Raw genomic sequence first — 26,368 nt, forward strand, 5'->3', positions numbered from 1 at the left:
GCAGTATTTATTCATGTCGTGGTTTGATTGCGGGGTCACAATAAACCGTGGCAGATGTATTGTTAACCTCTTCTCCCCCTGCTTTCCCCTTCAGCCCCTCCCTTTCCCCCTTTCTCACTAAGGACAGGCGATTGGGAGGGAAAGAAGGACAGAGAGAAGAGAGTTGGAAAAATTAAAAATGTTTTACTAATGCTACCACTAAAAATAGAGAAAATAATACAAAATATACAAAACCAACCTTGAAAGTTCCGGCAGATGTGGGGCCGGCACCCGAAGTCCTGGACTGGACTCTGCAGCCAACCGGAGCTGGATTCAGTCTGTCACTAAGCCTCAGTTCACAGGGGCGACTCGCAAGGTCCTCTCCCAATGTCAGCCATAAAGAAAAGGGACGACACCCTCATGATCCCCCGCTTCTATATGAAGTGAATGGGATTGAATACTTAGTTGGTCGGTTTCGGTTCACTACTTCTCGTTGCCTCTCTCACGGGATGTACATCCATCCTTATCAGACCTTGCATACCCTTGCTATGTCTACCGAAACGTGTCTAGCTTTCAGGAAAGCACAGTTTGTAAGAAGACTTTAGCTGACAGAAAAATTCACTAAAAGAGAAGCTTGTTTTTAACAAAACCAGGACAACTCAACAAAACTTGCTCTGATCAAGATGCTAATCAGAAGACAAAAGTTCCTCAAATACTTGTTTGTTGTGAACTGTTTAAACTCCATGTGCTACAAAGCAATGAACTAAGATTTTAAGGAAAATAACGTTGTGTTAAACACAGCCAAAATGGGGGAGAAACAGATTGTTCAGGATGCAAAAAGCTCAGTGATCCTGTGACAAAATCCTCCCTGCTGAAGAACCAGTTCTGAGATAACACAAATCTATAGTATTCCAAGCTTTACCTCTTGACACGGGTTTGCTTGGGCTGTTATGTGACGAGGAGCCTGTGAGGCCGGCTATAAAGAGGGTTTCCTGTGCCCTGGAGCAGAGAAGGATGAGCAGTGCTTGAAAGCTCTTCTGGGGAGTTCTGGGTGAGTAACTGGCTAAAGGTTTTGAGAGGTGTTTGTACAAGAGGGGCCGCCAGGAGGAGGAAATGTTGGAGTTGCCAGAGGTGCGATACATTTGCTTCCTTGCGTGTCAGCTATTGAGAAATTGAGATAATCAGATATTCAGTGACCTGTGTTTCCAGGGAGAGGAGTCCTGGGCTGCTGCATAGCAACAGGAGCCCTTGGGAAGGGAAGAAGAGCCGGTTTTATTGTAAACTGGTCCCTTTTAGAAGAGAGAGGATGTCTTGGCTTGGCCAGGAGACAGAGATACAAAATCAGTGAACCCAACCCGCAAACCAGAGCATGGGTACGTCGTGCTGCTGGGCTGAACTGTCTCTTTCTGGGTCCCTGCTCTCTTCTCCATGACTCCACAGCCTGATGAGATGCAGAGAGACCAGAGCCCAGGCAGTAGCTCGATAGTGCTCTGCAGGACATATGGCTTTAAAGTATTGTAAATCCTTGCAGGATTTATAGAAGTTTTGGGATACTTTGAGGGCTGCACATCATGCATGAGCCGAGGTGTCCAGCAGCAGAACCTGCGAGGTGCAGGTGGGGTGACGCAGCCGGGTGCTGGCCCCGCGTTTTACCGTGATGTTGAGATGGCATTTGGACGCGTGTTTTACTTCTTCCTGTGCCCGAGGCCCAGCAAAGAATAAATATTAACGACTACATAGGAGTAGATAGCTTCTGGCTTGAACGTAACACCTGGGAATAAACGGATTTAGGAATAAAAGGATGTTCTCAGAATTGTGGCTGGTGCAAGGGTGGAGCAAAGCTCCCTCCAGTGGCTCTGGCTGTGAACGCCTGGTCGCAATCAAAGTTTGGGGTTTTTTTCTTAGAAGAATTTTTTTTGTTTGTTTTTCTTTCCTCTGAAGGCAACAGTAACCTGCTTTGGAAGCAATGAGTGCCTGGAACGAGAATTGCTGAGGAATAAGCATTAACGTCAGCAGCAGATGCAGCGGTCGGGGAGGTGAGGGCTGCGGACCCCGTGTGCTGGCCCGTGCTCGGAGAGCGCGGGCTGTGGATGGAGAGCAGGGCGAGGAGCAGGCCCAGGGTGCTGCTGCTGCTGCTCGTGATCTGCTCTCGGTTACATCTCCATGTCACCCAGCAGCCCCAAAACAAGGCAGAGGAATACATGTCGTTTAGGCGCTTGTAGAGATTCCACCCGGTTCTCAGAGTTAAAGCAGCACCTGATATTCTCAAAGGAACAACCCAGAAGCAACAATGGTATATACCTTTATTAACATTCCTGCTTCTCTTATCCAGAAATAGAAAAAAAATAAAGGGGGGGGAAGGGGCAGTGGCGACCAGATGAGCTCCTGTCCTGCATTTTACTGTCCCGTCTTGCCTGAAGTGTCCTGCAGTTTTTGAACGATTTTCGTAAGTCTTCTGATTTTCACATTGATGTTATTTAATTCCTTCCCCAACTTAGCTGTATACCTGAAGAGCCTAGAACACACAAATACAGCCACATATCCTTGAGACAGTGCTGGCCGCAGTCTTGCATTTGCAACCTTCCTCTGCTTGCTTGTGTCAGCTGCAGAGGGTCTGTCTCCTGAAATACCCCTCACCAGCACAAGGTCTTACAGTCTCTGTCTCCCTCCCTGGGCACCCACAAGGACATGTTCTGGGAGAGTGACAATATTTTAAATTCTTGTCCCACCTCATTCTTGACTAATGTCCTTGTAAGCTGCCCTACTGAATTCTTTCACTTTCTTCTTCCCTCCCTGGGGGCAGCTGTTGTCAGCCAGGATAAGAGCGCTTAAAATACCTTAAAGTCACTGACTTTGTGTTATCTTCTGTCTCTCAGGTTGTCACTCAGTGAGGATTTCGGCTACGGCTGCAGCTGCCAGGGGATGGGAATAAGCCTGCGGGGACAGGCTCGCACACACTTACTTCTGAAATTCTTCCATGGAGACGTAGCTCTGAGCCGTGACTGCGTCTGTGTCCGCAGCAGGTGGATACCGCTCACGAGGTTTTTCTTCCTGTGGCTTTGATACCTTCACATATTTCCGTTCAACATCAGAGGGATTTTAAAAAGAATAAAAAATCAGAAAGCCAGCATGGCTCACTGGAACACCTGGAACACTGTCACTCATCAGGGAGGAGGCTGCATGCTGGAACAGATACATACAGCTCCGGGGAAAAAAATATTCTCCATCTGAAAGTAGATTTTCCTTCCTTCTGGCCCTTCCAAAAAGACGGGATATAGGAATGCACATTTCTTCTTGGAGGTGGGAGAGATTGCAAGCATTGTGTGTGGTGGTGTTTAGGGCCGGCCAAGGGGCTTTTCCCTTTCTTCTTGTAGAAATGTGTCTTTTTAAACAGATATGTTTTGGAAGTTACTTGCACAGGCTTGCCCCAGATATGGAACTACCAAAGGCTGCTGGAAACCTTTCATGAAACAAAAGGAAGCTACAGTAATCTTTCCTCTTGTGGAAGATGCAGCCTATGACCCAATAGATTGCTGTAAAATGTTTGTTTCCCATACATGTTTTTGTTTAACATTTGAGCCCAGCTCACAACTTCGTATCGTTGCTAAGATGCACTGACCTCACCCTTCTATCAGCTCTGCTGTTGTAGCGTATGACCTCGCCCGAACAAGCTTTCATTTGAAGTTTGGGGCATACTTAGTGATTTTGATTTATTTATGGGTCTAGCTTTTGCCATTCCTATGATGGTAAAAATAGTACCCTGTGGAGAACTAGCTTTTGTAAGTAACAGTGAGGACCACTGTGACTCCTTTTGCATTATTCAACTTCTGGAATAGAACCAGCAGTTTCTAAGAATATAGGAAAGAATAAAGCCTACCTCTTTCTTAGCACTGTCTCCATCGGGAAGCTGAGAAATGTCCTTGCTTGTCATTCTCATAAATGAGAAAAGACAGAAGTCCTGTGAGAACGGGTCTGCGCTCCATGCAGGGGGTAACCGCAAATGCCGAGATCCTACCTTTCCAAGCTCTTCGCTACTGGACGCATATCCATCTCTGGTTTCTTCAGCCTGAGCTTGACAAGGGCCTTATTGTAACTCTGAACACAGACAGGGAAAGTCAGGCACGTTAATTGGCTTCTCTTTAACCAGAGACGCTTTTGCACAAGGACTTGAATGCAAGAACAAAATGTCAGTATAATGCCTTGGCAATTAAACAGAAATCTCACCAGTCTGTCGCTTTCTTTGTTCTCTTAGCTCAGCTCAGAGAACTTATCCTGCTATACGTCAAATTCATCATGAAATCCCTGAAGTTAAGAGCCAACCAAATCCAGTAAGAGTTTCTGTTTTCAGGCATGTTCAGTTTAATCTTACTGTAGGCTGGGATAAGTGGGGGAATGAGCTTGGGTGGGGGAATCTGAGCTGTGCTGTTGCTGACCGGACTGGCTGTGTCCTGGCCAGGGATTCCCCCTTCCTTTTCCTTCGTGAAAGCTCGGCTTTGTGTAAGCGATGTAACTTGTGTCTGTGCCGCTCCTAAAATCCTACAGGAAAATTCCCAGCCCTCCCCTGCAGCCCGGTCAGCGAGGGCCAGCTTGGAGAGACACCGTCTGAATTGCAGGTCTCTCATCCCAGATTTATCTCGCTGGTGATGCTGCACTCCCCGGTTACAGTCAGGTTTCCAGGCAGAGCTACCGACTCGTCCCAGCAGCAGAACTGCCTGCGATTGCTTTGGCTTCAGCACGTGTGTTTGGCAGGAAAGCGGGAGGTCGTAATTTCAAGTCAAACTGAAAAGCTGCAGAAAGGTTTGTTCCGCTTTCGTACTCATTTCTGGCACATAAAAATGGTCTGAACTTTGTGGAGTTTTAAAGGTACGGATTTCTTCTTGTCTTCCCATGCAGAGAAGATCTTCAGTTTCTCAGTTTGGAAAAGCAGCAACTCTGAAGAAAGCTGATGATGGGATATAGCACCAACCAGGCTGCTCTTAAATGTTGCTTTTAAAAGGGTGAAGTAAAGGCAGGCTCCTTGCACCCTAACCTAATGCTGCTCTCACATTAGGAGCTCCTGTGGGTTTGATGGAAGGATGGCTCTCTGCCTGTCAAATATTTATTTAAGCGAAAGGTCAAATATTGCCTGCTCTTAAATGGTTATGGCCCAGCTGCTTAAAGCTCTTTGCTCGTCATGTAGCTCAGAATTCCTCCTCTTACCTTGAATAAAATGACGCAGTTAACAGAAGTGCTTACTTACCTCTCTAAAGAGGTCTTTGAGCTGAAATTCCTGACTGGGTATCACTTCAAAGTCTGCTTTGACTTCCGAATAGGTTTCATTTATAATAGCCAAAAACATGTTCTGCACAAGAAGGATGCAGTTAGATATTTGTTTCTGAAAGGTGCATTTGTATTATGCTGGGGCTGTTGTTTTGGGGGCTGTTCTATGCTAGGGAATTGAAGAGCTCTGGGGGGTGCAGATGGGCTCCTAATGCAGTTAGATGATCTGATAATCTTAAGGTTTTGGGGACTATTTTTGGGAGACAAATCACTTATTTCCCATCTGCAGTGTCAGCTAAAAGGCCCAGTTCTGTGGAGGTAACAGGTTTCCTGTCATACGCTTGTAGCTTTTCCAAATGCTCTTTCAGTCTGAAGTAATTAATGAAAAAAATCAATCTAACTGATAAAGCAAAGCTGCACCTACACAGTCCCATTAAAGTCTCTCTTTAACCTTCCCACCTGACAGGGCTGACATCATGTGGTTTTCAAGAGCACCCAATTAAGTTTTCAGAAATTAAAATCTTGAGAAGTGGGTGGTGCAGGAGAGTGAAAGGTGCAACGTGCCTGTTTCAGGGTGGAAAAGCCTCTTTTGTGGCTGTTTGGAGGAAGGGGGAGCTGGGAAATGTCTTGCCAGCTGGGAACTCCTGGAAAAGAGTTGGGATTGTCTCTGCCCAGGAGTTCCGAGGGGCAGCCCCCGATATCCTGGGGTGGAAAACACCATCTGAGAGCCCTGTATAACAGTTCTTTACCGCTCATGTAAAAGGATAAGAATTTTTAAGACGATACCTACCAGCAATACAAAGAACACAAAGAATACAAATGTGATGAAGTAAATAGGTCCAAGGATCCTGTTTGCTGCTTCCGTGGTTTCAAAATTAAAATCTCCCAGCACAATACGAAACTGCGTAAAGCTGGGAGTAAAAAAAAAAAAAACAAAACGAAACAGAATGAAGTTGACTGGCGTCTCTTAAAGGGAAGTATTTTAAACATTATTCAAAAAAATGCAATAGATACAATTGCAACTGATTCACCGTTATCCTAGTCACTAAAATCAAAAGACAAGGCAGGATAACGCAGCAATGGTAAATGGGGCATTTAGTGTATATTTGAGAATTTGAAACTACAAAGGAATTTTTAAATGGCTTGTATGAGAAAATACTTTCATTTCTGATAACTCGCTTTTTTTTTTTTAAATTTCCCTTCTGTTCTAGCTTCATGATCCCTTTCGTTAGTACAGAAGGTAACAGTATAGGTCACTCTGTCCCCCTATAGAGGATTTTATTCCTAGCTAAGACAAATAAATACATATTTCTCTGTATTGCAGCATCTTAGAACTCTCTCACATCCAGATGGATCCAAAATGAGCTAATTTTAAGTGCCTTAATTTTACATGAAAAGCTGCTTTCAAACAATCTGGTACATTGAAGATTTCTCTCTAAAGTTGTAAGAAACATAGCCGTGGGCTAAACCGCAAGGCACGTGGTGGGTGACAGGTTAGGGTTGCTACAGGGTGCAAGGACCATCCAAAGAACCAAAGTTCCAGGCAGCACCTGGAACTGATCTGATGTTGTTGCTACAGTGAGTGGCTGAAAAAAAATCTGGGAAAGAAAGTAACAGAGCCGGCAGATGGGATTTGGGGACTCTTGGCTATGCAGCTGGATGTTTTCTTAAAAGAGCAGTAATTCTTATTTGCAAACATGCTCAGCTTGTGCTCTGAGCTGCTGGGGTCTCAAACAGTTCTGCTGTGGTTCTGTGGGAAACAGAGTGTACAGACAACAACATGGGTTTTACTCTATGAAATAAGCGTTGGAGACCTGTACTCTTCAGTTCTGCTTAGCAGAAACGGGTTTGCACCTGCCATAGCTGGGGGGTTTGTATCAAAAAGGTTCGAAAGTAGCATACATGCAGTTTGGGAAAGTGGAAAACTCTTTAACTTGCGACCCGAAAACCAGATAGCCGAACTGGGCATAGGCAAAGAAAATAATGAAGAACATGACGGCAAATCCGATGATGTCTTTGGCACAGCGAGATAAAGTGGAAGACAGCTGCGTCATGGTTCTGTTAAAGCTTATATATTTAAATATCTGCAAGAGAACAGAACGTATTGTTATTGGGGGATCACAATATATTGCAACTTGTTAACAGAATTTCTGGAATGTTATCTGTAATCATAATTTGCAGGTTAAGTCTCACCTAGAAATAAGTTGCATGGTATGTATCTGGAAGGAGAGCTAGGGTTTGGTGTGTTGCTGGAGATGATGATGATTATGCAGGGCAAATACATTTAGGTGGTAAAGCTGCTAGTGTGTGGACAGGTCTTTGCCGGGTGTCATCAGCTCTAGCAGGTATGGACCCCTGGTCAAGGAGACTGCAAGACATGTCACCCCCCTGCATCTGAGGATTCCCTGACAGTTGGTAAGGAGCTCGCTCTTACCTTGGGTGTGAAACAAGGCCTGAACAAAAGCCTTGTTCAGTGACAGTCACTAATTATATAGTTGTGCTATGAAGTTAACGGTAACGAGTCTGAGGTGAGGATAATGTAGGGGAACATGCGGCTGGCCTACAGGATTGATAGAATAGTAGAATCGTGGAATTATTTGGGTTGGAAGAGACCCTTAAGATCATCAAGTCCAACCATAACCTGACTCTGGCACTAAACTATGTCCCTAAGAACCTCATCTACGCATCTTTTAAACCCCTCCAGGGATGGTGACTCCACCACTGCCCTGGGCAGCCTGTTCCAGTGCTTCACATCCCTTTCCATGAAGAAATTTTTTCCTAATATCCAGTCGGAACCTTCCCTGGCACAACTTGAGGCTGTTTCCTCTCATCCTATCACTTATCGGGTGTAACGAGGAAGACCATCCGCAGAACTGGTTAACCCCCGGTGCTCCCAAACAGCTCTTGCTGCAGCCTTGGCCTGGGAGGCGGGGGAAGGCCAGAAGCCCGTTTATTTTGAAGTGATGTGACCTTCCGGGATAGCTTATGTTCAGCACTTGGGGCATGACTGTAAAGCGTCGTCTCTTCTGGTAGCTGTGAACATCTCCCCTGCCCGTTCCGCAGCTGCTTCGTGCTGAGTGTTTTACCAGGTCCTTACAGGACAGAGGGTCCTGTAAAAGCAGCCTGGGATCAGGCAAAACTTCGGGACGTTTCATCCAGTCACTGGGAACACTGAAGCCACCTAAACCAAAGTCCCTGCTGGGTACAGGGCAAGGGGTGCAGACCCCAGTTGGGGACACCAGGTTTTTGTAGATTAGGGGCAGTGGCATCCGAACATGCAGGACTGGTTTGGCCCCAGAGCACTTGATTAGGAACAAAAGCAGCCCCTAAATCTTTGAGAAGTTTGCTACTCTGTCCAGAGATCAACAAATCTATTTGCAAGTAAAAATTAAATTAAAGATGTCCTGGCACAAAGCCACTTCTCAATCAAGTTCTGACGCATTTTGCCTTCTTCTGCAGTTAAGAAGTAGCTACAGTTTTCATAGGTCTTGGCTACAAAAGCTATGGATAGCTTCACCTATTACAGCCATGCCATCTGTATAGGTCAGGCTGTGACCTGGATAATATTGGGTCTAGGAAAAAACTGAGTTTGAGGAGGCTGCTTGGCCATGGTAATTTCCCAGCTGCTTCAATGGAGACAGCTGCTGACATGCAATATTTTTTTTTTAGATGTGCTTGGAATTTGTGTGACCCATGTTAATGAGAAGGAGGTAATTTTAAACTCTTCTGGAATCTTATAAACAAAATTCTCCCTTTTAGCCCCACCTTTGCAGTTCACCCATGAGAAGGTAAAAGTGAACATTTATGCTGTGCTTAGAAACACCATGAATAGGAATACGAACTGATACCTTTATCCAAGCAAAGAAGACGTTGATAGCGATCATGTTGTTGTAAAGGACTTGCCAGTATGCAAGGAAATAGAAATCTGGATACTCCTTGGCGTCAGAGAGCAGCTTCTTCATTAGCATCGACACTTTTATAGTGCGGTAGATGTTGAAGGCAATGGCAAGGATGGATACCTGAGGGAAAGCAGAAGCCAATGAAACTGAAGTCTGGCTATATCCCCTCTCTTCAGACTTGTCATTTTGCACAGGAAAGACTGTATTGATTTCAAAAGGCCCTTGGCTAGAGTTGAAGAACCTGAGTTTCTTAGATATTTCGTCATAAAGTGTATGTATGTACGAGATTTCATTGGCCAAATTATTTGTAATTGTACTGTGATAATTCTGGACTTGTTCTATGTACCATGCTGCATACATTCTGGTTTTCCTGCGTTAGCTCTGTCATGCGCTAGTGCTTGCTGCTCTGCAAAGGTTAAGGCTAAAACAAACAAGGTGGATGACGAGTAAAAAGGACATGGAGCCACAGCAAGTTGACAGCAAGGGGCTAGAAAAGAATTCAGGTGTGCTGAACCATGGTGGGCTGTGTGGCCTCTTCAGGGTAGAACTGGTTTTAAGCAGGACCAGGCTTGGGCTGTTCTGGCTCCTTGGCTGGCTGTCCAGCGCTAGTCTAGGCTGGCGAGCACAGAGGTAAAAGTCAAGGGGTAGCTCACCACCAGCAGCACCAAATCCAGGCAGTTCCAGGCACTTCGGAAATATTCCTTTTTCAGTTTTACCATTTTTATAGCTTCCTGGATTATGAATGTAATGATGAAGAGGCAAAAGGCGACTTCACAAGAAGCCAGGAAGTAATCATAATACGTGACGTATCTGAGGAGCTTCACAGAGTAGATGTGTGAGGAGGTGTAAGCACCCCCGGTGGCAGGGAACTCCACCACCAACCTGGAAAAAACAAATCAGGGACTCGTCTTAGTTACCGTCCCTTTTAAATCACCTTAATTTTCTAATATTAATTATTACTACATTAATAATGCCTCACTGGGACTCCTACATCTGTAAGACCTTCCTGTAAAGGTTACGCTGAGTCCTCCATGAGAACAGTATTAAACGGTAGGGAAGGTTGAGAGGAAAATGAGAAGCTCTTGGGATATCCAAGCCATGGTGTTTGGTTAAAAGTCTCTAAAGAAGCTGTCTCAGAAGAGGAGACGTTCACCCTGCTCTGAGACTTTTCGCTCCATTAGCTGATAACCCGACTAACAATCCAATCTCTGACCTTGCAAAAGGCTGTGAAATCTATTCCAACTGACAGCAGCAACCAGCTGTACAGACCAGACATCAAATATTTAAAAAAAAAAAAAAGAAAGGATCTTGTCTGTTCCCTGCACTAACTGAATTTCTACATTTTCAATGAATTACTGCTTTGCCAGCTGCTACCTGAGAAACATTGGCTACACATGCCTGAGGTGACCAGCCTTTCCTTGCGTCCTTACGGAAGCATCATGCCGCAGTAAATTGGATTTCACGTGTAGGAAACGTAAGAACTCACCTGACTATACAGAAGAGGTTTATGTTGGCATTATATGTTGAGAAGTCGATAAATACAACCCTGGTTCCCCTAGTGATCCAGTTGTTCTGCCTGAGAAACATCAGCTTCTCGATGCTCTCCTGCTTCGATTTCGGTAAGGTGAATATATATCCTCCGCTGCTGTAAAAGCCCCTACACCCCCAGTACCACGGGGATAGCGAGGAGGCGGCTGAGGTGTACTTCCATCTGTCAGAAACGGGAAAACAAAGCAGCTCAGCTTATGGAAGCTGGACTGCAGCAAGCTTTAACTTTTATACAATCCTTGTTAGTTCTTGTGTTCTTTTGCATCCACAACCGACCATTTAAGACAGACATTTAACACTTTTCTTCACGTGAAGTATGCATGAGACGTACGGCCTCAAGATATTCCCATTTCTTTTATTTAACTACTCAATACCTTTACAAACCAGCAATTGCTTATGAATCTGGATTCCACCCAACGTGGGCCAGACAGTTTATTACCTTAAAACCTTTACAGGGAAACAGAAATCTCTGGTTTACATAGTTCATTGTTACTGTGGCATGTTCACATACTCTTTCATTGCATTAAATCAGCCCTAAATGAAGTGTGTGAAGCAGGCCCTTTGGCTCTGTTTCAGAGCATTTTAGCATGATTCCAATTTATAAACATGTGATTTAAATTCAGGCCTCGTATGACTGAGCATTTCTCCAGAGATGTTAGTGGAAACAAGCCACTAACATGTGCTTCTGCTGTTTCCAGTTCTTCCTGTCTCTTGCTATAGACTTCCCATGCCAAATTCCCATCTGTAATGTTGGCACGAAAACAAATCCAGGGTTTATCTCAATGTAAACAAGAGAAAAACTCAGCTAATTGCGTGCACAGTTGTTACTAAATGAAGAATAGTGTGGCATTAAGGATTTGGTTAGGTTTTCAAAAACATTTCTATGCTGAAGTAGGATGACTTACTCAGACCCGTTCCTTGGACCAAAGTCAGACCTGTCTTCAGCTTGATAACGATATTTACTGTAACAGTCTTCTAATAAATTATGGAAATACAGGTATATGGAGCAAGTGTTGTTGCGTACTTTCAGCTGGCGAATCTGGGCTACTCCTAACAGCAAATTCTCATAGTAAATATGGCTGTTGCTGTTCTGGAGGGTTAATGTCCTGTTGCTATACCATTTGTCCCAGTAGAGTCCATCCAACAGCCGTCCTTCTGCAAACTATATGTACAAGTGAGGTTAAAGACTCCAAAGAAGATTTAATTACCGCTATTACCCCGCTTTTTAGCACACAAATCTCTACAGGGTTCTCTCAGGTTACTTACATCTATAGAGTCTAACGTAGAATACAAACCGTTCCCACCTGTGCACTGTCTTATAAGGATGGTACATTAACATATTTTTGCTATGAGTCAATTTTATTCCCTATGCAATTCTATCAGAAATATATAATAAGATTATTCAGGGTAAGACTACAACATACATCTGTTTGGAGGTTCATTGAAAAATTCTGCTGAATTGTAAACAAATATGTTTAAACATAAACATTTTATATTGTTTTAACAAAATCTGCTAGTTATTTTAATCCATGAAGATCTATTTGGGGGTATATTTCTGACTAGTTTTTTTCGTTGTCTGAATTTAAATGAAGTAGGATTTATTTTTGAAGGCAGGAAAAAATCTCTCTTTTTCGGGGTGTTTCTTTGATGCAGATAAAGAACATTAGACTTGGGGAGAACTTTATTCTGAGTACAAAACAACATGTCCCCACAGTTTGGTGCCATCTGAGCATGTATTACAACCATCTCTAGTACATCAGCATACACACTGTATAGCAAGGGCTCACTGTTTTACGGACTAGCAATAACAGACATAAGAGAGGGTACAATTCTTCCAAATGAATTGTTAGAACCAGGCGTTTCCATTTTTAAGAAAGCATAGGGTGAGAGACTTTGCCTTCTGCTGTCAGCTGGGCAATGTTGGTAATTTTGGGAAGTCCTTCACCTAGCAGTGGAAATAGAGAAGCGTTTTGCAGCTCTCACTGGAATATGAGGTAATGTAACGGGAAACCAGGTGAACCGAGGTGGTACATTTTCCTGGCTGCCCCAGTGGCAATCATAAATACTTTTTTTAAACACCTGAAAGTCGAAAGAACAGTAAACCCCAAATCTACCTCTTTTTATTGAAGCTCTTTTCAGATCAAGACTGAGAATATGATGCAGTAATTAATTTGCCTGTTGTTTCCTTGACTGATTATTCAGAAATATCAGTATTATTTTTTTTTTGTACCTAGAATTTCTCCAAATGTGTTTTAAGAAGTTATTTCCCTTTCTTCAACTCAAAGCACAACATCTAGCCCACATTTTTTAGGAGAACCGTGAGGCTGTATTGCTCCGAATTAACACTAGGAACTTCTTTACCTGTTTCCTCTCCAAGAAAACATCTTTGCAATGAAAGCCTTACCCTCCAGAAATCAGCTCTGCTCCTGATGCTTTCGAAACCGCTCATGTGGCCGTTGGACAAGGAGGGCTCCAGGAAGACGTGGGACATGACCTTGTTCAGGTAGTACATGTCTGTGCTCACCATGCCAAACGTCACTGGAAAAAAGGGGCAAAGAGGGGATGCTGGCAGGCTGAAATTAGGGGATTGAAGAGAAGCTGCCAAATTAATGCATACTGGGACTAAATTATAAAAGATGTACCCATCATTAACCAATTGACATGAGATAAATGCTTTCTAACCACCTGCAAAATGAGGGCATATTTTTTCAAGTTTTAGATCCTTCTGCATGACAAGAGGATCAAGTAATACATTGTTTAGAATCGGAGTGCTTAGTTTAATTTTAACTAATAATTAATAGATGTAAGTAAGAAACGAAACAATTTTAACTAACATCATCAATTATTTCTTAGTATAGATATATTGTATGTCAAAATTTTCAAAAATTGTAATGCATGTGTAATAATTATGTGACTATAAGCAATGTAAGAGCATCCAGTCTTTGGAGCACCTATGGAGGATGATTCCCAGTGTTCCCCAGCGCTGATAAAATAAAGAATGCTGCTTAACGGTATAACTGGCTCTGCTGTTAAGTTCATTTTTTGGTTTCAGGACGACAGCAGCTTCCAACCCTGCTTCTCCGCGTTGGTAGGCATTAAGTCACAGCGCTAGAAAAAGGCAAGTCAGCGCAATTCCGACTGACGTGACCCATTCGGGTGGAAGACAGGTGCAGTGCGCAAATACCGAAAAGAGGGGCAGCGTACACGTTATGTGTGAACAGTCTCCCGGTGACTTACACAGACAGAGGTCCGTCAGGAACACGACGTACACGACCAGCTCCCGCAGGGTGGTTCTCAGTTCCAGCTCCCCGCTCAGACTGACCCGGGCTTTCACGGCACCTGCTCGGGGAAACGAGGGCGGGGGCGGTCAGCGCACGCAGCGCCCCGACCCGCCGGGGCCCGCTGGCCTCTGTCGGGGGCCGTGGGCTGAGCCCCGGGCGGGGAGCGGGGCCGCCTCACGCACCGGGGCCGCTCAGCCTCCGGTCCGCCCCGGGCTGCTGCTGCGCTGCCGCCGGCTCCATGGCCGGGCCGGGGCAGCTGCCGCCGCTCCCCGGTTTGAATCCCAACGGGCGGCAGCGGAGCCGGCGGGGCCGATGTCCCGCCTCGGGCCGGTTCCCTTCACCTGCGGGAGGGCTCGGGCCGGGCAGCGGAGCGGCCACGGGCTGCCGCTGCCGCCCCGGCAGCTGCGCACCGCCGTTGTTCTGGTTTTATTCACGGCGTTCAGCGGGGATGCGCCGCCGTGTCCCCGCGGTGCCCGGTAGAGCCGCCTCCCTTGTTGGCAGCTCTTCCTTCGGAGGGGGTGGAAATTAAACGATAAATTGCTTCCAAGCTCAATTCGGGCAATTAGGAAGTTCTCTCCCTGCTGTGAAGAGCGGCAGGGGACATAGGATATGCTCATTTAAATGTATATTAATGCAAACAGGGTGAGTTCAGGTGCCGCTGGGGCTCCCAGCCCTCGCAAGAACTGCTGCTCGGTGCTGGTGCCGCACCCTTCCCGGGCATCACAGCATCTGCACCTTCACGAGAAGCCTGTGGGCAAACTGGGAACCAGTCCGCGTTCCATCAGCTCAAACCGGCAAAGAGCACAGCAGCGAGAGGTATTTTAGTGTATTTTTCAGTGCTCGGGCGGCCCAGAGGACAAGTGTGGTGGCAGAGCTTGCAGGAGTTTGTTGGGAGTTTGCCAATCTGTGCTGTGCAGTTCAGATGTGGGGCTGTTATTTAACGGTACTGCAGTGTAGGGTGAAGCAGCGGCCTCACTTTTCTCTGTTCTGGAAGGTGCTCGTGGGGTTTGCTGACCAGCAGCAGGAGTTCAGGCTGCTTCCACCCTCACAAATTTCCCTTTAGCACGTACAGTTGAAAACTCTTCAGAGATTAGGTTTGTTGGAGTTTGGCAAAATCAGGTTTCATGGTATTTATTATTATTTTGAGCAAGGTGGCTGTGAATAGCAGCATGCAAAACATTTGGATGATTCAAATCGACAACTTGTTGAGAGTCAACAAGCAGAGAAGTCACAGCCACTCTGATTACAGGAGCAAGGAGGGAAAACATGGTAGCCTTGACGCTTTGTATTATACAGGGCAGCTTTTGGGTCAAGGGTGCAAGGAGAGAAACTATTGGCGTTGCTTCACTGATGTGTTTTATTGTTAAGGGAGTGCCAGCATCTGCTTTATAGCCATGAGATGACAAATGATGGGGGAAGCAAACAAGGGAGGGGACCAGTGTCAGACTTAGCAGGGTAAAAATCCATCTTTGCCAGGATGCAGCTGATGCCAGACATCCACAAGCTGGTTTTAACAGGTCAAGGAAGTGTCACAGCTGATGTTGGTTATTTAAAATTTTATTTGCCTCTTGTTTATTCTCATAAAAACACTCTAGTCTAGTCTATTTGACAGTACAGACTTCTGATATTATCTAGTGATATTAGAGAAGCAGTACAAACCAATCTACTTTAGCATGTAACCAAGCACAGGTGGAACTAAAACCACCCACACTTGTAAGAACTAATGAGCCTGCTTGCTTAGGCTTTATAGTTAAAATACAATACTTGGTAAATGGTTATAGTTACCAAACCATATAAATAAAATCTAACATGGTAAAATGGGAACAGCTGAATGTGCAAGAGTCAAAGTAAAAATATGTAGATAGGTATTTTGCTAATTAGAGCAATCACCAGTTAACTGCATCTATGTTGTAATTGTCTTTTTCGAATGTGAGCTTTCCTCTTCATTTCCAGTTAAAGTTCATCGCTTTCGTACAGTCCAGATTGCTCAGCCAAACGCTGAAACTCTCCTTCTGGTGAGAAAGCTTGTTTCACATCCAGTCCTCTTCCATTAAGTGCCAAATACTTGCTAAAAGTCGGTCGAACCCGTAACTGCTTTGGGGCTGGAATTGGCTTGTTTGCATGTGCTGGAAGAAAGAAAAAAGTCTCTTTCAGTGTCTTCCCAGACTGCAGAAAGACCCACGGTAAAGCAACCAAATTGCTTTTTATCTGCAACATAAATCAGCAAACCCTTAGGAAGAATTTAACAGACAAGCCCATATCTCAGACACCAGAGATTTATATTCACCTTCCTTCTATCAAATTGTAGTATTTTAACAGTGCAGATACCAGATGTAGACAATGTATAAAGGACACACCGCTGTGTCTCGGTACTAAACAAAAGATGTTTTTTTTTCCTGGGATAGTTGCTTTCTGTATAATTCAGTATCTTTGGGAAGAAATCCTCCCAGCAGCCTATACTTCATGAGGTTAATTTTGAATTGTCCTGAATACGAGTGCCAGTGGCAGTCTGAGCAGTGGCCGTGGCACTGCGACCTGGTACTTACTTGCGACCTCCAGCCTGGCGTGGCACGTGGCCACACCGGCTCCGTTGACAGCAGAGACCGTGTACCAGCCCGCGTCTTTCTTGTTTGCATTGTGAATCAGGAGGCAAATCCTTCCGGTATTGTCATGTAACAAGCTGAAAAATAAAGGTGTTTGTGTGTAAGTGCTTGGAGGGGGGAAGGAGAGGAGACATTGAAATCAGTCCGTTTACATGCTGCGGAGCTGAGAGAGCCCTAGAACATTTCTTGCAGGGCACTGCAAAATAGTTAGACATAAACACTGCATTTGTGTTATGAGCCACCAGCGATTCGCATCATGATACCATTCAGGTGGCATCAAGGCCCTTCTGTAGCCCCACAGCCTTGGAGCACGACGAATGTGGAACGTGCGTGTTCCAGTCCTACAACTTCTCCGTGGGCCTTGTAACTGCTGCTGGAATCCAGAGTGGCACCAGGTCACAGTTTTCTCTCTGTGCCCTCAAAACAAGATTAAGCATGTTGCCGGTTTGCCATGTGTCATAAACGAGGGGCAGATATAGCTTTCCTGCTCGCTGCTTTTAGAAACCAGCCAATTCAAATTTGACTTCACAAATACTGGTAATTGTTTTCTAACACACCGATGGCCAACTCATTAGTAGGATACCTTATTCGGTCTGTATTATATTGTACCATTTCGTTGTTTCTTTTCCAGTAAATCCGGGGCGTTGGGATAGCAGAGATCTGGCATTCAAGTCTGGCTGTATCACCTTCAAAAACCTTTTTGCTTTGTGGCTTGAAGATGAAAGTTGGAGGTGTGTGATGTTCTTTTGCTGAATTAAAGAGGAAAGATAAAGAGGAGTTACTGTAAGTATTGAATGCTAATATCAGGCTTGTTTTTTAAGATTTCAGAATGTTAAATTCAGGAAGGCACATGTTCCTTACTGCAACTCCTTAGCCTACAGGCAATTCCCATGAGCATAAAAGTATAGTAGACACAATTCACTTCAGGAGGAGAGTTGATCAGCACATGTTATCAATTCTGGGAGATTAATAACTCCAAAACTCTGGACATCCCACTACATCTAAATATCCCATTGGAAGTGCTTTGAAGATATGTGGCATCCTAGATGTACGTATTAAAATGGTCTTGGAAAAGGTAAGGTGTTTGTTATTGTTTGAGCTTGAATATCTGGAGATCTCTTCTGCTTCTTAATTGTTTTATGTCCTGAACACATGGAGGGACAAGCGTATTAGATGCCTGAGATTTTCCATGTGTGGCCAGGTAACTATCAGTGCTCTCAGTCTTACCAATTACTTCCACTTTTACTGCAAAAGATGCTTCTCCTGCGCGGTTGACAGCCACACATTCGTATGTCCCTGCATCAGATGATTTGACTGCTTCAAAAATAAACGAGTGGAATCCCTTTTCTGACACTATCATTTTATGGAACTGATCTTGATGAACCATCCTTCCATTCTGATACCACATCACATCTGGAGTTGGCAGCCCGCTAACCTGTGAAGGAGAAGAAAGCAGTAAAGGGTTAAACAGCTTTAAGTTAATAAAAGCCCTTCAATGCTATAGGAAATTTGATGCCAATAAGTGATCAAATCACGATCCCACTGCAGAATTTTACAGTCTTGCCTAGTTTTGAATATTAATGTGGTGCTGCACAGAGAGAAAGTGTTGTCAAGTGCCATGGAAAGATGAGCTTAGCTACAAGACAGTTGATGCTGTTCCTTCGACCCCCTATTGTTCCCATCTTGTAAAGTGTTTTTGATTAGTCCAAAGATACTCGTTGTGGGTTCATGGAGGGGAGGAACTCACCCTTTTAATCCCACAGCTAGCACTGTCAGCAGCGCTGACATCCATACTGTTTTGTTAATGTATGTAAATAAACTGTCCTACAGAGGTGCTCCAGGTTGTCCATGGCATTCAAAATTAAAGCAATTTACAGCAAAATGGCCTAAGGTCATGCCTAAGTCTGGGAAGAGTTTCCTTAAGGAAAGACATGAGAAGCGATTAGGAAAAACCAAGTCAAACCACAATCCAGCAAACACCCTTTGCAGTGAAGTTGCATGTGCAAGGTTCCTTCTTACCCTGGGGCTGGTACAATTGCCATGCAGTTTCAGGCCATTCTAGTGTTTTGTTTGTAATTGTGGCATTTCCTTGACAGATTGTCTGCTCCAGCAAGGGCACAGTTAGCTCAGAGAAGACTCATTAAAGGCAGACTAGTCCTAAACGGGTCTTGCTGGACATGTGTCCACTGAATCCTAGTGCAAAGCACAAGGTTCCCTCCCAAAACACCTTCTTGCAGCAGGGCATTGCTATTCTTTGTTCCTGATGAGGGTCTAGAAGATGTTCTGTGGTGATCCATATCTAGCACTATTTAGCTTTAAGCAGATTTTTATGCAGCTAATTCCACTTACATTTCCCAAGGGAAAATGCTGAAACGTTTAGCCACCTCCTATTTCTTGGTTTACATTGCCTGGAGAGACCCTGCACTGTCTGCCATCAGTGCTCTGGCTTATTAAGGTGCAAAGGCCCTGCAGCTCAGACACCTCTCCTGGTGCCACACACCCCACAGAGCGGATAGAACAGAAAATGAAAGGCTGGTATTACTTTGAAGTCGAGCCTGCAGAATCGCCCCTCCTCAATAATTACATCTTCAGGCACTTGTGTAAAACGTGGCTGAAAAAACTTTTCCTGGATTGAGTCATGTCCACGGTCATCTCCTCTTGAGGACGGCCTGCTCCTGAAAAGTGGACAGAAACAGTTAATTGTGTAAAAGTTACCATAGTGCAAATGACATTGAAGCACTGATTGCAGCTAGGGTCCCTCAACACTTTTAGGAATCCAACACTACAGTTCTGGTTTGGTTCTCAGCTGTAAGAAGCGGGTTTTGATCAACCACTTATCTTGCTCAAGTTGCAGATGCATAACTTGTGAAACCTTAATCTTTGGCCTAATATCCAAAAGAACTTACAAGAGCAATGTAGGCCATGTTTAATCATCCTGTGTTTCATCATTTACATTGTTGGACCTTGCTTTGACTAGAGATTGATCTTCTAAAATACAAAGCATATTTGCTGTAGGTAAGTGGAGTCTTTAAACCTTTAGTGTTATGCTTAGAATTGACTGGATTAAGATCATAGGCATCATCAACCATCCACAAATGGTAGTGTTTTAGTCGAAAGGAAGTAAATGAATTCAGTAATTCCTACTTTAGAAAAAGCAATAAGTAGTGAAGTAAAACTAACGTCTAGAAACATTTGAAATAAGGTCTTGAAGAGCAGCACAACACAAGTTTATGCGTTTACCTTACATGTGTTGTGGGAACCTGCAGCCTGATGTTTTCTGCGTTCTGGTGCTTGGAAAGAGAAAGAAGAGAGGTGAGTTAACTTTGAGACAAAGTTTTATCTATAAACTGGACAAGGAGCCATTTGAATTTCATATACTGGCTGCTGCTTAAAAGCAAACTGAATACTTCAGAAGTCACTGGGACAAAAGGTAAAGGACCTTGCACCAGGAGCTCACACACGCTGTTTTCACCCCAGGCTTTGCCCTGACAGTAACAAGTACTATTAATAGAATGGCACAACTTCTCATCTCTCCGCACAGGTGATAGGTGCAGCAGTTTTGTTTGGCACATGAGGCTTTTGGCCAGCCAATAACCTTTGTTTGAGGGGAGTGGTACTACTGGCAGTATCTAAAATCAGAGCTAAGAACAGAGTGTCCTTCCCTATAGCAGGAATAGAAGTGGAATCGCTGGCAAGAATGCTGTATTGTGCCCACTTAAATATGGTACCAATAGCAATGGACACATGCTGAGCTGGAAAATATTTTTCTTTCTAGATCACAGCACCAACTAAAGCTCACTGACAACTCCACGATCACATGAGTAAATCTGCTAAAGTACCCAGGATTGATTCCTGCTGGGAACTTGGATGTTTGGAAAATGCAAGCAGAGTTTATTACAAGTGACTCGTTTTAGCAGTGGAGTCAGATAGATGAAACACTGCATGGGAATTTCTGGAGTATTTGCACTGAGCCAATACAATGCTTGATGCTGTGCTCTGTAGCTCAGTCCTGTGGAACATTTAAGCTCAGCTTTAAACTTCAAGCACAGAAGCAGTCTTAAGTTCAGGGGAAGCATTACATTGCTGGACTGAGCTCAATGTTGAGTCCAAAGGCAATTGCTTGTATCTGCTCATTTACGCAATTTCTGCACAATTATTACTTGTCTTGTGCAATGATGCTGTAGTGATGAAGTCGCTGATAATTCTAGTGCTCTATTATATGGACTGACTCTGTAGTTAAGTTCCTGAGGAATCAGGAGGTTGAATAAATCAGTGGCTACAGTATTTAAAAATAAGACTGAACAAAGGCAATAAGATCTCCCAAACACAAGCCAATCTCTCCTTCTAGTACTCCTTTTTATGCAGCATTTCACACACCCCGAGAAGCTGTCAGTCATCCTGTTTTGACTATTTCCTTCTTCTCTGCAAAAGCCGAGGCTTCCCTTGCTCTCAGACATTGATAACGTTCCCTTCTTGCCTGGTGCTGTCAGGTGTGTGTTAGGGAGAAACAGCTCAGATTGCGTATTCCTCCGTTGATGTGACCTTAAGTGTCTCTTGCACGGAGGAGTTTTGCTGACTGCGCTGTGGAAGGTGCACGCCAGCGCGCTGCTCTCTGTACGTGCGCAGCAGGAGGGACCTTTTCTTTGGCTGTACAGGTACTCAGTGCCACCTCACAGACATTTTCACTATTTTAATTGCAGAAGTGCTAAAGAGAGCTTTTAAATGGCCTGAATAACCAACGAATGACGCAAGTCTCCGACTAAAATGCTTTTGGAAATGCCAGTCTATCAGTATGCGGGCTGCTAAAATAACTGCTTTGTCTTCTCTTAATGGTTGCAAGCCCCTGGAAGGGCTAAAACCCAACCCATCCCACCCCAAAGCCCTGACCTCTTGTGGTCAATGTCACTTATTCCAAACGGTGACAGGTGTAAATCTGGCTGTCCTGGCCAAGCCTGGGCTGTTGCGAGCGGGTACCTGTATCCCTGGCTGTGCTGCTCCCTGCCCGTCCCAGGCAGGGTGGAACGTGCTGTGCAGCAGCTGTTGGAATTCCTGCCCGGAGAGGTCATTCCTACAGATCAGGCCCGGCAAGAGGATGGTGCTTAAATTCCCCCACTCTGCCACCAGCCCCACAAGAAAAACCCCAAATCCTTACTCTACGCAGCCCTAGCAGTGAGAGCTGGCCCCTTCCCTCCCCTGCACTGGTGCCAAATAAACCCCATCTCTCTAGCTTGTTCAGGTACAAGTAGGTCACAGCACAATCACAGGAAATCATTGCTCTAGAGACAGGTCTCCGTTTACCTGCGCGTTCTGCATGTTGTCTTCACTTTGTGCTTCCAACACAGATGCAGCATTTACTGGTCCGAGCAGCCTGCGAGCCATTCTTTCTTCATAAGTCAGTCGCTTAAAGCAGAGCGGAGAGGAATTCTAGTCAGAAATCAATTTACTATTTCAGATCAGCTTGTAAGAGCACATGAATATGCTACAAATTCAGGGTGTTGTCAATGAAAGCAGCGGCTGAATAGAAACACCACGTCTGTTCCAGAGAGTTTGCAGTCCGTGATGCCTACTGAAGTCAGCCTCAATATATACAGTGCTGAAATGCATAAAAGATTAAACTGCCTGTTCATCAAAGCCTCTCTAATGCCATCTGTGGCCTTCCACTCCTCCTCTTTCTCTGCTGGGTTTATTTATGGGTAACTGATGGCATTATCTCAGAAGCCAGAGTAAGTCCCAGGGTACCTTTCTGTTAGCACTGGGAAAACTTCCCGAGTCATTCAGCTGTGGATTTAGCTCAGGAGCTAGAGGAGTGATGGATGCTGCTGTCCCCTGCTCCCAAAAAAACCAAGAGCCACCCCAGCAGCAGGCACAGCCAGAGAGCAGCACCACTACCCCGAAAGCATAAGAGAAGTTTATGCCAGCGCAACAGCCGCCTCATGAAACGCTGGGTGCTGTCTTGAGAGGAGGCAGGAAGGCGTTTCAGTCACGTAACAGCAAGTTCCTACGATGTGGATGCAGCACACAGGGATAAATATGAGCGGAGTTAAATCCAAGTCCTGTCAGTTGGGTTCCTGTAGAAGAGTATGTTAGTCCCCTGGGCACCAGAACACCTGACACTTCACCTCCCACGAAGTTTACCTTGGGCTTGGATTTTGTGATGTGAGGATGACCTCTGACTGAATTTCTACCGTGTACAGGACGTGTATGTGGCTACTCCTGGGTAGATAAGGGTTTGGGGAGGCTTGTGGGACTTTTCTTTTGAAGAAAGCAAGAGAGACCTTTTGCAAAACCGGTGAGAGCTTAATATCCCAGAGGTCGCTAGGACTGTATCAAGTGTGGCTGAGATTGGCCAGTTGGCTCAGACGTTGTTGGAGGACAAGGGGAGGAGGACACAGAGTGGTGATTGCATAAGCCTTATTTTTAGCCTGGCTTTCTATGGGAAGAAAAGCTGGCTGGAAATGGCAAGCTTTCTTACAGCAGATAGGACATTCCTGTTAGGGACACATTAAGTCAGATTGACCTAATGTATTTTTTTTCCTTCAATATTATGAAATTATATATATGACACAAACCTGTTCCCACTGATGGTAATGGAAAAAAATCCTTTCTACTTGAGGAGAAAGAAGATGGAAACTATAAACACTGGGCTTTTACCAGGCTGCCTCCAGCCACCAGGAAGGTTCCGGTTCCCACATCACAAACCTGCTCTTTTTACCTTGCTGTGATGTGTTTCCCTACTGGTAAGAAAATTTTTCTCCTAGATTTGGATTTCTTGGTGAAGGGGGTTGCCTTTGCAGAATAAAAAAGTAGGTACTGAAACAAAGAGACCTTCTTACAGGAGACAACCTTTATGACAAAAGCTCGTTCAATTTCTTTGATTTGTTATTGTTGTTCATATAAAAAGAAATCAAGGAGGTTTACCACATGTAGTGGTGGTCTCTAGAATGAGCTTTCAAATACTGGTACTTCTCCAAGTTCCTAGCGACTTGGGGTGGTTTATTAATGCCAGAGTTGAAAGCGAGGTTGAAATCGCGCCTGGAGAACTGAGGGATCCTCCCTGGGTTTCTAGTTGTCTGTGGATGTGATGTTCAGAAGGATCCCCAGCAGGGAGCTCGGGTTTTTGCCTCAGCTCTGAATATGTACCTTTCTCCCCACCTTAGCCTTACTAATTTGATTGCACAAATTAAAAGACAGCTTGAATGGTGTGTGCTGGCCAAGAAGGCAGGAGAAGAGGAAAAAACAATAGCAGCTCAAAGCCACCTTGCTGCATCAGGTGGCTTTCAGAAGTCAACGCATCCCTTTCTGAAGTCACAAGAGATGCAGACTTTCAGTCGCCACAGTAAATACCTCCAGACGGACTTCCCGCAGCCGCCTCTCTTGCCACACATTCAGGGCAGCTTCCACCGTGCACTAGCTGTGTGCTGCTCCTCTACTGGGAAGGGCTTTCCAAGGGCTGAGCTGAACCTGGCCCATCAGCACAGCTGTTTACATTCTAATAGCAAAAATAGCTGTGAAGAGGGTGTTGGGAAGTGAAGATCTTGGGTGTCTTTCAGAACCACACCTTTTACACCAGCCCTGAGCCATGATTAAAAAAGGAGTTGCTGTTGGAAGAGATTCTTTACGTTTCTAGTGGAAAAACTCAGCTACTTCCCGTTGAAAGAATATTCTAGTCATAAATGGCTCAAAAGACTCTTGCTAGGATCTGTTGGGGTTCTGAGTGAAGGTACTTGGACAATGTCACTCCTGCATTTCCTTCTGCTTTCAGCTCAGTTTGGAGGCTCCAGTCCCTGGTGCACTAGAACTAGTCTCTGCATCCCTGCTCGCACTACTGAGAGTCAGAGCAAACTGGTTCTGTAATCAGCAGGTTTCCCTTACCTGGTTGCCATTCTGGAGAAGGTTGTCTTTGCATCGGAGTTTCTTTTCCAAGTCCTGAATGAGGGCCTCCTTTGTTCCTCGAATTTCTTGGTCTGACGTCTTCTGCATAGAGTTGATGCTAGCTTGTTTGTTATACATTGGTTGTGAGTAACTGCTCATGCAGGAAGAGAAAACAAAGTTATTCCTGTAGGCCTGCTTGACTGTTTGCTACAACTTCATAGAGTACACACAAAAACGTGAACCTGCTACCTAGAAACTGTGGTTCAAATGAACCCGTAAAGCATTTGGGAGATAGATAGGCCAGGTCATGTATTCAATTATCAAGAACTTAAGGGGAAGCATCATGGTCTAGCCCAGTCATTGAGTGTCCTCCATAGCACTCGCAGCAGTTTGTGGGTCACTGTTCAGCATCCCTGTGTCCTGCCCTGACCCAGATGTGTGCAGGGAGGCCAGTGGTGCTTGGAGGGAGCCACTAACTCCTCCGAGCAATGGGAGTCCGTCGGGGAGCAAGTTCTCCCTCAAAAATTACATTCCTTTATGATGTCAGTTGTTAAGAAGACCCTGGATGCTGCAAATCCACAGCAAGGTCACAAACTGGGCAGTTAGGTATGAACAAACAGCTTATTAGTTGTCCTCTTCTTCTTGGCCCCAGAAAGTTACTTCATACAGTATTTCTGCCCAGATGTTCGACACCCCAAGCGAGGCTGGGACTTTAGGAGCCCTTGCTGCAACCCTCCCCCAGCCTGATCCTGTAATCCACAGTCAAGAGACGCCATCAAGTCTTGGAGTTGGGTAGTAGACTTGATTCTGAAACACGCTAGAAAAAGAGGAGCATCCTTCAAAACAGGTTGAGAAGGTCTATGAGAGGTCACAGCACCCTGTGCTGACAGGATCTAACCCAGTTCATTACACACAGTGGGGCCTCATGCGCTGCATTTACATTAAACAACTATTTCTATTCAAAATCCTCTTCCTCCTGTCACTTGGCAATTTGTTTTGCTGATTAGAATAGGGTAGAAGGGTTATAATTCTGGTACATATTCCCAGCACTGCTTGGGCTTAATAACTTGCCCAAGTTATAACTTAAAACTTTAGTAATTTACCCAACAGTTTAATATGTCTTATGTCCCTGTTTGCCCATTTGTAGCACGATTAGGAAAATAATTCCTCAATTCACAGGATGTTGCATTTAAGAGCAGCTTATATGAAAAGCATAGTGAGGCACCAAAGCCCTTTGCTATGAAAACAAACCACCCCACACTACATACACAAAACGCAGTGGTCACTCCAGGTTTGTACCTAACCCCCACGCACTCCCGAGTGCCCCAGCTTGCCCGCTCCGTCTTACCTTTCCACTTCCACAGTGCCGCGATTCAAAAAAACCCCAGAAACATTCAGGTATCCTGAATACAAACTGACACTTAAACCTGAGTTTATATCCAAGCCAGCAGGACTCCCCTGCCCCTGTCACCTCTCTAATATCCTCAGCTGAGTGTGTGTTTGCATATTCTACACTGACTTTCCCCAGGACCTCCAGCTGATCCTGGCAGGAATACAAGTTGGTGGGAAGGCAAGACCTAGCTCCCTTTGAGATCTCGCTGACCTTGGGAGATATTTGGATTGCAGCCCAAAGGCAAAATGATATAATACATATTCAGGAAAGAATTTAGTCTTTGGTCCCAAGGGGTAAGATTTACAAGTGGCTGCCTTTCTGTTAGCACGTATCATTAATGAAAACTGTATTGTAGGTGAGTGTAGAGTCCCATCATCATGTGGAATCTGAAAATACTGCTGAGACTTACTAGGAATCTTGAAATTGCTTGTATGTGCGAAATACTACTGCCTTCCCCCCTGCCTCCCCATTCATAAGCCATGCTTGTTGAGAGACATTCATTCGAGATGGGTGTCCACCTTCTTTTCTGAATAC

General features: G+C 44.8%; 2 protein-coding genes across 7 annotated transcripts in view; both read right to left on the minus strand.

Annotated features, from left to right (window-relative positions):
- Window positions 1–2,304: 2,304 nt before the first annotated feature.
- Window positions 2,305–14,351, minus strand: PKD2L2 (polycystin 2 like 2, transient receptor potential cation channel). Its single transcript, XM_065643998.1, has 14 exons — window positions 14,149–14,351; window positions 13,923–14,024; window positions 13,090–13,223; window positions 11,591–11,847; window positions 10,624–10,848; window positions 9,791–10,019; window positions 9,087–9,257; window positions 7,141–7,322; window positions 6,029–6,149; window positions 5,219–5,320; window positions 3,995–4,074; window positions 3,857–3,911; window positions 2,942–3,045; window positions 2,305–2,494 (listed from the first exon to the last, which is right to left on the minus strand). Exons 1-14 carry the CDS (start codon window positions 14,204–14,206, stop codon window positions 2,377–2,379), a joined length of 1,938 nt encoding a protein of 645 aa, XP_065500070.1. The 5' UTR covers window positions 14,207–14,351; the 3' UTR covers window positions 2,305–2,376.
- A 1,156-nt stretch (window positions 14,352–15,507) lies between these two features.
- MYOT (myotilin) overlaps window positions 15,508–26,368 on the minus strand; it is a 33,965-nt gene continuing 23,104 nt past the window's right edge. For 3 of the 6 annotated variants that reach the window (XM_065644002.1, XM_065644006.1, XM_065644005.1), the window contains 8 exons: window positions 24,442–24,592; window positions 21,868–21,993; window positions 19,810–19,859; window positions 19,112–19,244; window positions 17,797–18,004; window positions 17,153–17,318; window positions 16,513–16,646; window positions 15,508–16,092 (listed from right to left, as the gene is read on the minus strand). In XM_065644002.1, coding sequence (XP_065500074.1) covers window positions 15,920–16,092; window positions 16,513–16,646; window positions 17,153–17,318; window positions 17,797–18,004; window positions 19,112–19,244; window positions 19,810–19,859; window positions 21,868–21,993; window positions 24,442–24,592 — 1,141 coding nt within the window. In that variant the 3' untranslated portion in view covers window positions 15,508–15,919. Of the gene's footprint in view, window positions 16,093–16,512; window positions 16,647–17,152; window positions 17,319–17,796; window positions 18,005–19,111; window positions 19,245–19,809; window positions 19,860–21,867; window positions 21,994–24,441; window positions 24,593–25,789; window positions 25,815–26,368 lie in introns of those variants that run through there. The other 3 variants (XM_065644008.1, XM_065644004.1, XM_065644007.1) reach the window with 2 other exon arrangements.

The sequence above is a fragment of the Caloenas nicobarica genome, chromosome 13, assembly GCF_036013445.1.
Source record: "Caloenas nicobarica isolate bCalNic1 chromosome 13, bCalNic1.hap1, whole genome shotgun sequence".
Taxonomy (NCBI): Eukaryota; Metazoa; Chordata; class Aves; order Columbiformes; family Columbidae; genus Caloenas; species Caloenas nicobarica.